Source organism: Phalacrocorax aristotelis, chromosome 6 (genome assembly GCF_949628215.1).
Source record: "Phalacrocorax aristotelis chromosome 6, bGulAri2.1, whole genome shotgun sequence".
In the NCBI taxonomy this organism is placed as follows: Eukaryota; Metazoa; Chordata; class Aves; order Suliformes; family Phalacrocoracidae; genus Phalacrocorax; species Phalacrocorax aristotelis.
The window spans coordinates 52,425,076-52,441,066 of NC_134281.1; the positions used below are offsets into that span (position 1 = coordinate 52,425,076).

The 15,991-nt window shown below is 39.4% G+C and overlaps 1 protein-coding gene across 2 annotated transcripts in view; it reads right to left on the reverse strand.

The window, feature by feature from the left end:
- PIGK (phosphatidylinositol glycan anchor biosynthesis class K) overlaps window positions 1-14,615 on the reverse strand; it is a 71,949-nt gene extending 57,334 nt beyond the window's left edge. Inside the window, exons 1-8 of one of the 2 annotated variants that reach the window (XM_075097889.1) lie at window positions 14,506-14,615; window positions 12,731-12,784; window positions 10,498-10,589; window positions 6,507-6,642; window positions 5,115-5,226; window positions 4,673-4,769; window positions 4,208-4,325; window positions 3,242-3,352 (exon numbers count right to left, since the gene is read on the reverse strand). In XM_075097889.1, the coding sequence (XP_074953990.1) occupies window positions 3,242-3,352; window positions 4,208-4,325; window positions 4,673-4,769; window positions 5,115-5,226; window positions 6,507-6,642; window positions 10,498-10,589; window positions 12,731-12,784; window positions 14,506-14,577 (792 nt within the window). In that variant the 5' untranslated portion in view covers window positions 14,578-14,615. The remainder of the gene's footprint in view (window positions 1-3,241; window positions 3,353-4,207; window positions 4,326-4,672; window positions 4,770-5,114; window positions 5,227-6,506; window positions 6,643-10,497; window positions 10,590-12,730; window positions 12,785-14,505) is intronic. The other variant, XM_075097890.1, reaches the window with a different exon arrangement.
- Between the last annotated feature and the right edge of the window lie 1,376 nt (window positions 14,616-15,991).

The window sequence follows — 15,991 nt, forward strand, 5'->3', positions numbered from 1 at the left end:
TCAGCCTGACACAAAATGCACAGGCTTGTGTGGCTCCTTCTCTTAGGACAACAGAGCCTTGCATTTAAAAAGTTTCCCAGAGAGGAAACAATATACTTGACTTTTCTTAACAGAGGACAGATTCTATCTCCTCATTCCTCCCTTCTGCTCCATTACAGTTTCTCTTTCACACCTTGTCTTTTTTGTCTAAGCCTGTAAGCGTACAGCATTAGGCTGCTGGTCCAGGGAGACTTCAGCTCACTTCAACTTTTACCTTAGCTGAGGCATGCAAGCACATGTATGCACTGAGCTTCTTTTTAATGATTCCCAACTCTTTTGTTGGCAGAGTATCCCACAGCTGCTAAAGAAAAGATAGGGGCTGATCAAATCTGTTATCCTCCCTGTGAAGTGAAAATGAACTAGACTCATCAGCATAGCGCTTCCCATACAAAGCCACTTGTCAACGCACAGAAACCCTCTTCTTAAATTTCAGTTTCACCAGAATGCAATTTTCTTCAGCTCTGTGCCAACTAAGGGCACAAACCTGAAAACTAAGTCTCTCAAGTAAGCTACAAAAGCTAAGTGTTTTAACCCTCCTTTCTGATGCATAAATCTGTGCTGCAATTATACCATTAAGTCTCTCTTCCAAGCTCTCAAGAGTATAAGTGTCCCAAAACAACGGCATCAGCACTGCAAGTGGGCAACTGACACTGCACCCAACTATTTCTTACCTGTCCCACAACAATTTATTACCATAAGATGTTGAGATGAACCTTCAACAAAAATGTGCAGTGGCCCTAAGAAGAATTCAGTATCAATAACCTACCTATCCAGTACCAGTGTGAGAAAAGAAAGACTGCAATTACACCACAGCAGACTAACACTAATAACTGAAGTCTTCTGACAAAAACAGAAAAGGCAAATGCTGGCTAAATGAAACACATTTGTTCATGTGTCTATTATTCCAAATTTTTAAAAATAAGATACTACTCAAATAAAGCCAAACAATTCCCCAAAATGGGAACTTTGTTATCTTGACTTTTCTTAACAACATTTTTAGCTATTTCATGGCAAATTAGATCTCATCTAGAAATATATTGGAATCTTATTTTAGAAGTTCAAATGGGTGACATTTCAATTTAGTCTTTACTTTTTTGGAATTGTGATCAAACTGAAAGTCAGTCATTTGCACAGCTTTATGCTATCCCTTAGCAACACAGATGGAGCAGGTGGGGAGTAGGTGGAGTGAATTGTGAAAAAAGATGTCTCATTCTTCACAGGAATGCAATATCCAAATCATAGGTGGAAGTGAAGAGAAGCTGTTTTAAGAGCAGTTGGAGAAAATAAAAAGGTGATGGGATAGAAGCAGTGTAACAAATACACAGCACTTCTAAAAGAGCAGGCATCTAACATATCAGAAGATCAAACAACTAAACATTGACTAATAATTTTAAAGCTAGTTAGTGAGCCACTTAATAAGTTATCCTGAGTTTGGAAAGCGTTAATTTTTAAAAAATCAGACTTGGATAAGCAGTAGGTCTTTGTTCTTAAACCAGCACAACACTAACAGTACATTCCAGTGCCAAGGTATCTCCTATAACTGTTGGCAAATAAATGGGCTTATAACCTTTACCATGGACTAACCGTATGTCATTTTGGAACTCTTAGATGAAGGCCTGAAAAGCACTAACTCGAAATCAAGGGGTCATGTTTGCTGAAACATGTGCATATTATGACTCAGTACCTGATCATCACAAATCATGATATATTTGGGTCCATTCGCTTCTCTTCCCAGAGCAGAAATAAGCAGATCAACACATGATCAGATGACTTACATGATGTAAGGAATTTACCAGTATGGGATAACTTCCCACAGCTCTTCCTGCATATTTGACATATAATTAAAAACAAAAACACAAGGGAGAATGTTTATGAACCTTCTCCAAAGAGCTCAAAACGTAAACTACTTGGCCAGCTTACAAGTTTTCTATATTTTTCACAACAACTGGATTAATATCTAGCTGGCTAGACCAGTTATACCACTCCTCAGGTGGTGTCTTACAGAGTAGAAACCACTGTTCTTTTTTTATGACTTTGTTTTTAACACCAATTCATTTTCTGACTTAATGAACAGAGTAGAACTGTCTGAATGAACTGCCTAGAAGAAGGTACTTAAATCAACAAAGAACTTGCATATTCTTCTTTACAATATTTATTTTGAAGTTATCTGTATCCCGTGATCAGAAGGTATTAAATTATAGGACAGGATTTCATTCCCATGGTAGTAAAAGAATCTTGAATCTTAGTCACTGAATCAATTCTGTATCAACATAAAATCTGTCAAGTGTGGGCTGTTTAGAGTGAATCCTACTACACGTGCAGCAGCCAGGCTAACGCCATCCTCTGTAGACAGAGGGTGGCATAAAACTTTGGACCAGCTGCTCCTTTTCCAGAAATTAATCAAAGACAATGTGTTCTCTAAGTGGTGGCTCTTAGACCACTGACACAGCATGTCAGGATTTACAGCTACAAGGCACCAAAGCATCACGTATTACTACGACGAAACCAGTACTGGAACAGATATAAAGGGTTAACAGAGTAAATAAAATATGGTTACTTTTTATGTCATCTAACTGTTATAGAGGCATTTTCATAAATTTTGTCACAGGTTATCTGATTGGGGTTTTTTCACTTCCTGACTCATACATGAAAGCTACAATTAATAATAATGAACTCCAAACACTGATGGATTTGGACACATCCTGCTCTGGAATCTAAGCAGATATACAGAGAAATTAGTCTCTGCAGGTATTTGTGAGTGCATGGATAGAATTCGAACTGCTTAATCACCTTTGCAAAACAATACCAATGGCTGCCTTTCCACATCTGCAAGGTGTCTGCTATCCAAGCTGATTTTTAGAAGCTTCCTACTTTCATTTTTCACACGCAAATACTTCATTCTATTGACATGAGTACTTAATGAATACTTTATTAATTTTTCAATGAATAAAAAAATAATCTGGCTAATTTTGGTTAATTTTTTTCCTGTAGCCAGCAAACCACTTTCACACTGAGAACAATCCTTAAACTGTTACGCTACGACTCCATTTAATAATGGCAAAAAGACACTCCCCCCAAAGGTTCTTCCGAGAGAAACAGCAGGAGAACAAAAAGCATCTGGAGAACCCTACAGACAAGATAAATTAGTTTTGAAACTCTTAAAGTCATTAGCATATTCATGAATGTTGAGTATTCTACTTACTAGGTCATTCATATTTGTCTGACTGGCTGGATGAATTTCTTCCAAGAATTCTAGCACATAGAATGTGTATCTGTCCATAAGATGAACGCCAATCCCAAGATCAGGTTGATGCTTAAAAAAAACACACAGCAGTTACCGGGCATTTGCAGGAGAACTCAATATTTAGGAGAGGGAACAGAATATAATAGCATGTTATAAAAGTTATTTTGAATGTAAGATATTTACATATCTTTATGTACATATATAATCGAATAAATCATTATATTGAACTATAAATAAGAATTTGTTCTTAGGCAAATTACACAAAGAAAATGACTAGCCGTGAAGAAACGTGTTGTTGACAAGCTGAATAATACAGTTTATCTTCATTTTCTAGACTATACAATGGTAATCTGCATGTTTGCCAAAAAGCAGGGAACCCCTTCTTCTCAATGGTCCAGTACAGGGTTGTGGGCTGCCCTGACCTTCGTAGAACTTGGAAAACAGGGCTGGGAGAGACACCTTATCTTACAGCACTGTGTGGGTTCAGGTAATCCTGACCTGCTGATTTTGGACTGGCTAGGGTCGCTCTCCTATCATGCCTTCTGTAATTCAGCTGGGATATAATTCCAGCAGGTGAAAGATCATGGGTATGTTTTTTGTGTATCAAGTGTAAGGAGTCCTAGATTGAATATTCCCCACACATATCTTTCAATAGTCTTCCCATAAAATTTCTTCCTCTCCTAGGCAATGCACAAATCAGTCAGCAAGCACAGAAATCCATTGTTAGCCTTGTTCTTTGGGACAGCGCACAAAAACAAGCAGGAAAAGTACACTTAGAAGTTCCGTCAAAACCACACTTGGCAACTAAATACGTGACACATTCAGCCATTAGTAGAGAAATTTTTAAGTTAAAAGTCAATAGGACCTGTGCTTTTAACTTAGGCATTCTGAAAATTGTCTTCAGGATCACAAAAATCTACTTACTGACAAAGAATCTTCTCCAACTTGGCTGCTAGCCAAGGCCATTATATTAGGTGAATAAAATCGTTCATACATGGATGCTCCTTGACAGGTATCAATAATGAACAACAATTCATTGTACCTGAAAGAAATAAAACAGTCTCCTTACCCATCTCTCTTTAAATTGAAAGAACATATACATACTTTGCTTTTTAGTTACCAGGACAGCTGCTAGGAACCTACAAAACAGAAGAGTTCACACTGACTGATTGTAAAATCCAAGTTTAGTCAAAGCAATACATTTGAGCAGCTGTAACTGCAGGAAGCTCAAAACAAGAATTAAAACTCTTCTTTCTGAATGCAAACTTTCATGAAATTTTATGGACAACAGATGGTATCACTGCTGAAGGTAAGCAAGGCCTACTGGTAAGACTTCAGGCATATTTGTGAAATACAGTATTTAACCTCTAAATAATGCTTTTTTCTTACCTTCTTTTCTGCCACATTTGTTCAAAGGCATCAGCAAGTTCTACATTTGTGATTTCTTCAGAATCCTGAAATTTTAGGAAACCATTTCCACCATGTCCTGACAGAAAAAAATCAGCAGTTAGGGAACTATGTAGGGTAAAGGAAGATATACAGCCTGGTTGATCATTTTTCTAAAAAAAGGCAAACACAATTCTCTTTGTCCAAAGAGACTCCAACAAAAAAAAAAAGTACAGTAAGAACACTACACATACATCATTTAAACTGGAAACTATACTTGCTAAGTACCGCCTTACAGTTTTTTTCTTAATTAGCATGAAGTGCTAAAGAAGGAAGAAAAATCCTTTTGTTTGTTTGGACTCCTGATGAGATTTCATGCTTTCAAACAGGCCCATCCAATTGAACAACAAACATCAATATATTGTACACAGAAACCTGTAATTACCGGTCATATATATTAGAATATTGCTTCTGTCATCAGAAAGGAGACGTTTAGATCGCGGTGTGCTTGGTGGGATTCTTCCTGTTAATACACGCAAGAAATTTTCCACAGTAACCTATGAATAGAAGCATAAAGTACTTTTCTAAAGAGAAAAATATTGATTAACAACTTTGGGTTACATAAATTAAATAAAGAAGCATTAAAATATGCTGTGTATCTAACCAGATGCAATATTGCATGGTATAAACTACATCAACAGACGTTTTCTGTTTAAGGTTTTACTGCAGGTTCACAGTTATATGGTACCTTTTACTTCATCCCACTAACACCAGCCTGTTGCTTTATTATATCCAATAAGTCTACTACCACTATAATTTCTAAATAATTTTCATTGATCTGAAAACCTGTCAGTATATAGCTTTATTCTGCCAAAGCTGCTCATGTACTCACAAAATGCTCTAAACATTAGTGTGTGTTACCATGGAAAAATAAAAGTTTAAGTTCCCTCTGCAACTCAGGAAAGGAAAAACAAGATCAATTTTGGTTACGCAAGTCTTTGAGTGATCAGGTAAGACCCATCTGGATGGTGATTATAAAACATCCCATAAAACACCACTTCCTCTTCACGCAGATGTACACAGCTCAAATGCCAGCAACAAATCCATACTCAGGAAAAAACATGATAAAAAGAACATATCTCTATTTCAGTGCTGTATCTTCACTTCTTTATACAAAGCTGCAGAGATATAAAACATCTACTGTATACTTAAATTTGCTCCTATAAACTTTAGTAATTATTATATAGCTGTATTAAACCATGCAATTGATGTCCAATTTAAGATCAACGGGTAAAGACACTGTCTGTTTGAAGGAATATTACACAAAAATGAAAATGTGATAGAAGGCAAATTTCTACATTGTAATTACTTTACAGTAATGATTAGGTTATGGCTTTTGTTTTATTTTGATAAGAGCATATGCTTAAGATCAGAAATTTAAGTAGGTCTCCCTAATAAACATTTCACTTGTCCGAAGCTTCACAGTGCTGTTAAGTGTTTGCAAGATGAGACACTGACCAGCCATTTCCAAAGAAGAGAAATTTCAGTAATATGTGTGGTTCCTAGCATATACAAGGAGTTCCATATATTGTTTTAACTGTGGAGATTCAGTATTTAAAATGGCCAAGAGACAACACATTTCTAGTATAAAAAATTTCAAACACAAAACCAAGTATCAAAGGGGGGAGGTGTGTGTTTTAAATGTATCAGTTGCTAATAAAAGCCCAGCCCGAAACCAGTAATGTGAACAGACAGACTTCCTCAGACTTCACAGACATTGTATAAATCTTTAAACCAACACTAAAAACAAAGACCCAATGATTCATAGTACAGTTACCTCATAGCTTCTGTAATCGACTTCCACATCATCTCCATAGACGTTTAGCTCCATGTTTTTATGACTAAACACAGTAGCTGGTTTGGGATTTCTGGGATTACATGCCATATCATCTGCTAGCATCAGGACAATGTGACTATGGAAAATAAGACAACACCATTTCAGCCATTCTACTTTCACATAACAGTCAAACGGAAATTACAACAACACTGTCCCACGATTATAACAATAGCTTATAACACTAGGAAGATTCCTGGAATTGTAAGTGAAACTTTGCTTAGTTATACCCTATTTCCTTACGTACATCCTCACTACTATAAAGATACCACGCATGGAAATGCAGCTAGCTGTTATTTACCTACAGGACTAAGTTAAGCCAAAGACAAGCACAAGAGTAGTTGACATTAGCAACTTTATGATGCAGACTTGCCTGGACCTCGGCTGGCAGAACTGTTTATAAAAAATCTGGAAATTTTTATGAGGCAATAAATCATTTCATGCAGCTCCACAGAAGAAATCCCAGCCTGTTTGCACCTTCTCAGACAGACCAATTAAAAATATTATGACAATGTTTAATTAAATGAGGAGCTCCTGAACATTTCTCAAACCATTATACTACACATTATACGCTACTATACGATTATCTGTGTTGATGGAATTTTTCTGAAGAACACAAGTAAGCTGACACCATTTTGCCTTCTTCACAGTACTAGGAAAAAAAACCCCAGCATTTCATAGTACCAAGAAAAAAAGCCAAACAAAACAGCACATTATAAAGCTGTTCCAAATTACATGCAGCCAAAGATCTATATTTCACCTGGCAGGGTCAGGTTTGGGTCAAAATACGAAATAACAAGTAGCCACTAGAGACTGTTAGCACTAGGAAGAACGTGCCAGAGGTGTCCGGAACAAAGTGAAGTCAGTCCTTTCCTTGGATAACCCTGTCTTGGATACAGTTTCTCCTGGACTGTGATCTTTGTCATCTCCCAAACAATGCTTACACAAAAGGAAAGCTCTGTATCCTGCAAAGTACGCTGCTAATTCAGACACTCAGGCATACAGTTATAAATTAAACAGTGTCCTGCTATTTAAACACCATTCCTGTGCTTGTCATCGTTCACCTATACATCTGCATGAGCACTTTTAAGAGTAAAGTTATTCTTTATTAAGTGCTGCTACACTCCAAACTGCACCAAAAAAAAAAGATGAAGACAGAAAAAATGAGAGAAATTCTGTCCAAAATAACATAAGCATAAATCCTCAAAAATAATCAAAGTAAATTATTTCAATGGGAATAAAACGCTGGCATAAATATGAAGCTGCAGTGACAGAACCCAGAGGAGGGCAAGTACAGAGGAGAAAAAAGAAATGAAGAAATTTTTTTTCTCCACACATGCACAACAGTACAAAACTATTTTTAAAAAAGAATATAATTAAAAGGGAATTAGTTGGAAGCAAGTGTTGAATATGCCTTGCAGATTTACTGAAACACTCAGGTATACACCCATTTTTTGTATTACACTCAGAAGAGAATATTCCAGACTAAGCCTTCTCTAGACCTACAGCTTAGCACTGTATTTTTGCTAGGAATATGTCTCTTTAAAAAAAAAAATTATAATCACACCTCACTCAGTAAAAGGTTCTGCACAGTAGTAGTACAGCCAGGGGTGCACAAACACACCAAGTTTGTACACTGTATGAGATTCCTAAAAGCACATGAAATATCCCACAGTTGAACTAAACCACTGTGTACAAGTGGTTCACACGTGCAGCAAACCACGCTAGGTGTTAACTTGTAGCTTAACTGTTCAGCCGAAGTAATCTAACCATATATTATATTGATGCTATTTTCATGATGTAAAACTTGCACTGCATAACAATTCCAGGAATCAAAAAGAATGTCTAGATTCATTCTAGCTTTTATTTCAGCAGAGCTTTTCTTTTATGAATTGGAGCACTGTACCCACGTGTCACCAAACAAGTGCAACTTACAGTTATAAAACCACAAATCCTTTTCCAAATCATTTCCGCTGTTGGATGACAAATCTATTTAAACCACCAAACTGACACAGTTCCATTCAAAATGAGGTTATGCACAAACCCCTCCAAAAAAAGCCCCAACCCCAAGAATCATAATAAATGTTTATTTTTAAGATGTGATTTGTGGTTTTTGGGGGGTTAGGTGTTTTTTGTTGTTGTTGGTTTGGGGTTTTTTATTCTTAGCAATATTTTGCATGAAGTTTTGCAGCAAAGAAAGAAAAACAAGTAGAGAAAGAAGTTTGTCTAAGGGAGAAACCCACTCAAATCCATGTAAAAATTGCTGCAAATGAGGAAAAAATAGGCTCTCTCTGTAGGTCTTCCCCAATGTCTTATTCTTGACCTTAGCCTAAAGCATTGCTGGTTTTCTGAAATTAATTTCCAGATCTTTGGATATCGACAAGAAACAGATCAGGCTACTGAACAACAGAAATGTCCAGCCATGCTGTAGTTTTTGCAGTACTTCAAAACTGCCGCCTGTTTTGACCTTAATAGTGAATGAAGATGGATGGATGCAGAGAAGATGAAAGTTCTCAGGTAAGGGTAGAACTAGTGAAAGAATTTCTAAGGTAGTGTCAAGGGCACCTACGCTTCAAAGACTATATAGGAAAGAACACAGATGCTTCTGAATGAGATGCGCAAAAAGCAAGCTGTATTTCTGTGGCTTTCAGCCCATAGTGCTTAGGCAGTACAATCCTTTGGATTTATACCCCCCAAAAATTAGGTTTCAACATCTCCTCTTTCAAAAACCAACAGGTCTTTACTGAAAGAGAGGTCAGGCACTGGAACAGGCTGCCCAGGGAGGTGGTGGAGTCACCATCCCTGGAGGTGTTCAAAAAACGTGCAGACATGGCACTTCAGGGCATGGTTTAGGGGACACGGGAGTGTTGGGTTGGGGGTTGGACTTGATGATCCTAGAGGTCTTTTGCAACCTTAATGATTCTAAGTCACGCTTTTCTTTTTAAAAATAAACACAGGGAACAGGATGATACTGCCACTGCGTTCACAGCTGAGTGAAAGCTACATGGGGACTCCAGACACTACAGTTTTGAACTAAAAAAATGCCATAAAATTTAATCCAGTAGATTATGCATTTTGCAATGATGGAGCGGGTCATACCTCCTTAGGCAGGCATACTTGAGAAGCTACCAGTCCTTTAAACCAACATTAAAAACCACGACCACCAGGATTTCTATAGGAGCCTGTGGATACATACAGGCTATTGTTCAATGGATGTTGGTGCCTAAAACTTGCTTCCACGTTTCTGGTACAAGTAAACTGCATTCCAAAACAGCTGGATGGAACTGTGCCAATACCCTAGAACTTCCAGTAGGAACACAACAAAAAGACACTTCAGAACAGTTCGTTCACCTTCCCAATCCTGTTGTCAAAGAACGGATACTATTTTAACCATTGTGCTATTGCTAAAGAAGCACAATTTGATGGACAAAGCTTCTGGCTTCTCTAAAAACATCAGGAAAAATGGATTTTTCAAGGCTTCTATCAATATATAGGAGCTGCTCTGTTTGGGGCATTTAGAGACTCTCTGTGTGGTTGCAGACACGGAAGTTTTACATTTTAGTACAGCTAGAGTTGCTAACATCTCCGTGCTGAAAGGAAATTGAAGTACAGCAAAAGCCATATCTCAGAGTAATATTGTCATTGCTGAATGCATTTATTTTTCACATTATGCTTTCACCGATTTTAGTGCCCAGATAGCTCCTCAGGTTCTTACTCTAATAGCCATTCCAACTGAAGTTTTGTAATATAACTTGATGCTTTTCCTTTCAAACAATATTGCCGTACTTTTCAATACACTGATGTGATCACATCCTTCCTTTTTACTTTTATCCTGTTAAACTGGATAGAGATATGTATTTTTATACTGCTTCAAACAACAAGAGAACTTCAATAACACATTTGCAAGGAACTGTATTCACCAAGATTCCCTCACCTATCAGGAATGCCCAGTCTCTTGACACTTCTGTACACTGAAAGAGTATTTGCCACATGACGATAGTTAAACCAGAATCGAGATGTACACACCTTGAATTTTTAAGGAAAAAAAAAAAAAAACAACACACATTGCATCAGAAGACTGTGATTACAGGAATATCAACAAACTACTAACAAATAAGAAAGAGCATAGCAACACCAAGAAACTCATGCTTCAAGCTATGTAAATCTGTTGTACCAAAGCAACAAATGCTGAAAACAAAAGTTTAAAAAAAAAGTTCTTAACATACTGACTCATGAAAAAAAATGTCATAAAACCCAACTAAGTATAGAAAGTGGCACTTTAGGGAATAATTCAGCAATAGTAAGTGATAATTTTTTCATTTGCTTTCTCCATATCAAAAGGAAAAAAAATCAAAGGAAGAGTTCTCATCTCAATAGCAAACCCATTCTGGGAGCATTCTTGCACAAAGGCGTACATGAATTCATGCAGAAGCCACACACAGGGGAAAACAGACTGAGGACGCTTGCATTTAAGGAGTCCGATATAATAAAGGAAGAGCTAAGTGAGCTCTAACCAAAGTCTGAAAACAAATTCGCGAAATTCTCAAAGGATTTCAGGTTCTACTGTTCTAACAGGAGAAGGGCTGGGGATCAGCCATTCCTGTACTTAAACTATTCCCTAGGTCAGATATTGTTTAATCTATTCTTAAAAAAAAACTCAAACCAATGAGATTTGAAAAACCTTCAGAGGCAATCTGCTGTAGTTCCTTACTAGCCTTATCAATGTCCTTGTGTTTAACTTCAGTTCGCTTCTTTTTGTTTGCTCCACACCAAAGACAGCAATTCTCCTTTGGAGAATTTTTCAGCTTTAAATGTACAGCTCTAATTTAAATAGAAACATCTTTAAGTTACACTATATAGTATCTTTTTCTCTAGCCTCTTCATAAAAAGAAATGAGTGGTAGCTTAAGTAACAATAAAAATTCAGCCTGAAAGGATCCCCTTGTGTCTCGATCATCCCGTCAGTTAGGAATTTCAAAAAACCCACAGGAATCAGGCCATAAGAATATTTGCCTTTCAGCAAGACTTAAAGCTCTGAAAACTAACTGGAGCCAATATAGCTGTGACATTTCAAGACATTATTATCATCTGCCCCTTTTCTCCATTACCTCCCTTACAACACAGTGGAAAATGTGTCTATGCTTTAAATATAGCTATTCACACTGCAGCATATTAATTCAAACAACTGATGAGGTGGAATTGCAGTACAATCCCAGGCTTGAAGTGCCTGATAGCAGTAAAACCCTCCCTATTTTACTGCTTAAAAAATTAGTAGCAATTGTTATAAAGCTTAATCATGAACTACTAAAAAATTTAACCAGCAGAGAATCTGTTGGAGACTCAAAGTAGAGCTCCTTGGACCTAAATTTCCACTTTCTTTGTGTGTTTTTATGAGTACTAATAAAAGCCCCTATTTGTTAATAGTATTAAAGTAGTGCTTGATGTTTTAATAGTTTCAAGTTTCTACATTACAGAATATAGAAAATATTCCTTCCAATTAAATTAATTACTGTTAATTTTCCTTTTATATTGCTCAATTTTAGTATCTGGAAAACAAACAGCTGCTACTGAGTAATTACAATACTATTCTGAAACAAATTAGTCATTAAGACCTGAATTGTGATTAAGAACCAATCGTGTAGCATGATTCAAAGCTAATAAAAGATTCATGGCAAAGAAAAAAAAAACTAGGATAAAACAGTTAATCTCAACATTACGTTGCCTAATTTTATTTTATTCTAAGCCTGTTATCACAAGTTAACAGATTGAGTAAGAACAAAAATCACAAATAAATTGTACCTTTCTGGCCAAAGAGATATACTTCTCTGATGATAGAATTACAGTTTTGTTCAATATGCAGTATGGTAATTTAACTTTTTAAGTTTTAATGCTGTCAGAACTTTTGTTTTTATGAATCCTGCCGTGTAGCTAGACGTTTTGAGTGCTTGAAATGCAGTCACACTGAAAAGATAATTTTATTATAGCATAATAAATTTGCAGGCACAATTTCAAATTTATTAATTTCCAAGTCTTTCCAAGTATTTCCATTTCCTTCATTTCCACTTCTTTCAAACGAACAGAATTCTTGAGTGACTGTTGCAATTATGGCTCCTGATGAAAAATTGTCAACTTTATTGGAAGAAAACAACCTGGACTAACCACCCTTACCAGAACTGCCCAGTTATTTGTGTGTCCACTTCTGAAGAACTGTTCTGCTTGATCCTGAAAGATTGAGAACATAATTAGATGTTTTTCAGCAATAAGAAAGAAAGTTCATATTTTTGTTGTTTTCACAAGACAGTGTTCAATTCATATGTTTACCACACCTTAACACTGAATAAACCTTACAAAAGCTTCAAAAAAGGTAGTTTTTCTTATTCTGTTTTGCACATTTATGCAAGCTAATTGCTCCAAATCTTTCCCTGAAACTTGCTAAATAACAAAGGAGAAAGAACTATTAGTCACTTTCAGCTTGGTTACAAAGCCCACACATCTCTATTCCAAAGGACACTCCGAGAACAAAATAAAATTATTTATTGACCTACAGTTTCTTCCTTAATGAGAAAAGAGGTTTGGATTAATTTCTCTTTTCATTGTTCCTCCCATCTTTTCAAAAGCAGATAAATTATTCTGCAATTTTAACCCATTTTAAGTCCAAGGCAGTTACATTTATCATCCAAAATCAGGAACTATGACAAAAGCAGCCTTCTCTATAAACTCTGCTGTCCATAGTTCCTACCATGCTTTGCAGGGGAGAGGGCCCTTCTTCTTTAACAGATAGCATAAAGCGGGACACAGGAAGGGGATAAGACTTCCCAAAGGTAAGCGAAGGAGTCTAGCATGGGACAAGATTCCACGCTTGCAGATTCTTAAGCAGACTCTGTTAATGCGCTGAGTGGTACTGGGCTGATGCCTGAGGTCTCACAGAAAACACACACTAAAAAAAAGCATTTGTTGAAATGTATGTGAAGCATACTGTACTTTAAGTAGCAAAAAATCTGTAGTGTAACTGGTTATCCAAAGACTTTAAAAATATTTCTATTGCCTATTTTTTGTCCTATTTGTAATTAATTTCAGGTATAACAAGTTGTTTGAATTCCGCTTTATTAGCACAAACAACACTCCAGATGTAGTGTGGGCACGGTGCAAAAAGCCTAATTACTGAAATATGAAATTACTCCCAACTGAAAAAAAAAATTATTAGCTCCTTCTGTGTGTAAAACGCCTCCCACCTGCGAGGAGGGCACACGGCAATCATGCCCAGGTGAGCCCGGGCAGCTCGAACCCCTGTGAAAGCGCCCAACATCAAAAACCAGGTTTTTAATCGAAAAAAACTCTGTTCGCAGGTTAACTTAAGCCAACAAGCGTCCGGAAAAGAACCGTAAAACACCGACTACTGAAGGTTGCATTGCCCAAGAGAAACAGCCTTTCAGAAAACTGCAAGCGTATTAAGAGACAGCCGGGATTTTTTTAACTCCGAACAGCTGAAGCAAGTGGCGCGTGCCTGGCGAGCCCCTCGTTTCAGGGACGCGCCGCGTTACAGTTTAGGAAGCACGAAGCCCCCGAGGTCGGGTGGGCAGGGGGCAGCCGCCCTCCGCGTCCCGCCCACGGGCAGAGCGAGGCGGGCCCGGGGGAGGGCCCCACGGTCGGTCTGTCCGTCCGTCCGTCCGTCCGTCCCCCTGCCCACCAGGGAACGGCTGCGCGGCGCGGGGCACTGTCGGCGCCTCACGGACTGCGCCCGCCGGAGCGCACACAGACCCTGCTAGGGCGCCTCGGGGCGGCTCCCTCGGCGCGGCCCCCAGAGCGGCAGCGGGGCGGGCGCTGCCTGCGGAGGAGAGGCGATGGGGGACCACAGAGCCTCCGGCGCCGCCCACCCTCTCCTCTCTCTCTCTCTCTCTCTCTCTCTCTCTCTCCCCGCCGGCCGCTCCCACCAGCCTTCGTACCTGGACGCCGCTGGCGAGCGCTGCAGCGCAGCACCCTAGCAGCAGCGCTGCGGCGGGCACCGCCGCCGCCATCTTACCCCACCTCCTCCGCAAGGCTCTGGCCGCCGGAAGGCGGGAGGCGGGCGCTGCGCATGTCCCGCGCGGCCGCCTCAGGGCGGGCAGCGCTGCGGCCGGCGCTCCGCCGAGCCCGCCGCCTGCCTTCCCTCCCGGCGCGGAGAGGAAGGCTGTTCAGCAGGACAGTGCCCCTGCCCTGCGCCACGCCAGGCGCTTAGTCACGTATCGGAGCTCCCCCGGCCTCGCCAGCCCCTGGAGAGCTTGCTGTAAACTCGATCGTTGCAGAGCTGAGGCAGTAACGGTAGCAGGTCTCGCCGTTACTTGAAAACACGTGTTCGTTGTGGCTCTGTCGCGCAGCCCTACCCAGACCTCGTCCATCCCTTGGACTGGCCTAGCTGCTGGTAGAAGACAGTGGCTTCGCAGCTTGCCTTTGGCTCGGGAGGCTCCTGGAGGTGTCACGGTGGCTGTTTTTTCAGCCTTCTACGAAAAATATGCTCCATCCACGGGGCTTTGTTGAAGTTACCACAAGGGTAGGGCAGGGCATGGGGTGTGCTGGCTGAGCTGTGGCCTCAGGCCTTGGTGGCTGCAGGGCAGAGCTGCCTTGGAGAGCGAAGGGGAGAGCTGGGGAAAGGGACCACCTTTGGTGGGGAGGAGAAGGGATTTAGATCCCCCTGTTAAAAGTAGACCTGACAAAAGTAGATCTTTAGTCAAGATGCCTTGCAATAGCCTCACGCTTGGCACAAACATCCCTCAGAGCCAATGAATCATCAGATTTTTATTTCAATCTATTGAACCACTTGGTATGATTCTTTTATATCCACTAACTCATCCTGTCAGCACCTTTGTTCGATTGCCTGATGCCTTCCATTAGTGAAGATTCAGAATCTGCCCTGAACCATGGAAGCTATTTCCTGCTGCTTGTACTTGTCATCAGTAATGACTTTCTCAGACAGAAGCATATTTCCATGTATTGATGTTGGAATTTCAATAACATCACGTCTGCTGTTTGAAAGCATCGCTGGTTTCCTCAATAAAAGTAATTACCTGTGATTAGATCACCTTTTCTTTTTGTGCCTAAAGCTAATGAACTTCATCCCTTTCAAAGACTATAGCCACCAGCTCCTGTTGTGCCTGAACATATCTCCTGCGTGAGCCTTTTATGAACCTATGGAGCAATGCTGTGGGTGTCTGTGTCCCTCGGTGCCTGCTTGTAAGCTGCACTGTTTATCTTCCTGCTCCAGAAAACTAGATGAATTTAAGACTAGGACCAAGCTTAAGCTTTTTCCTTGCCCTTTCAAATGCTTCCACTTAGGTCTCTGATCATTCTCAGATGTGTTCAAGTTGGGTCAGTAATTCTAAAGGATAGGCAGCTATCTTTCAGGGCATGTACTCATGCAGTTTTATAAACTGGTGAGCTGGTTACACACGCTTG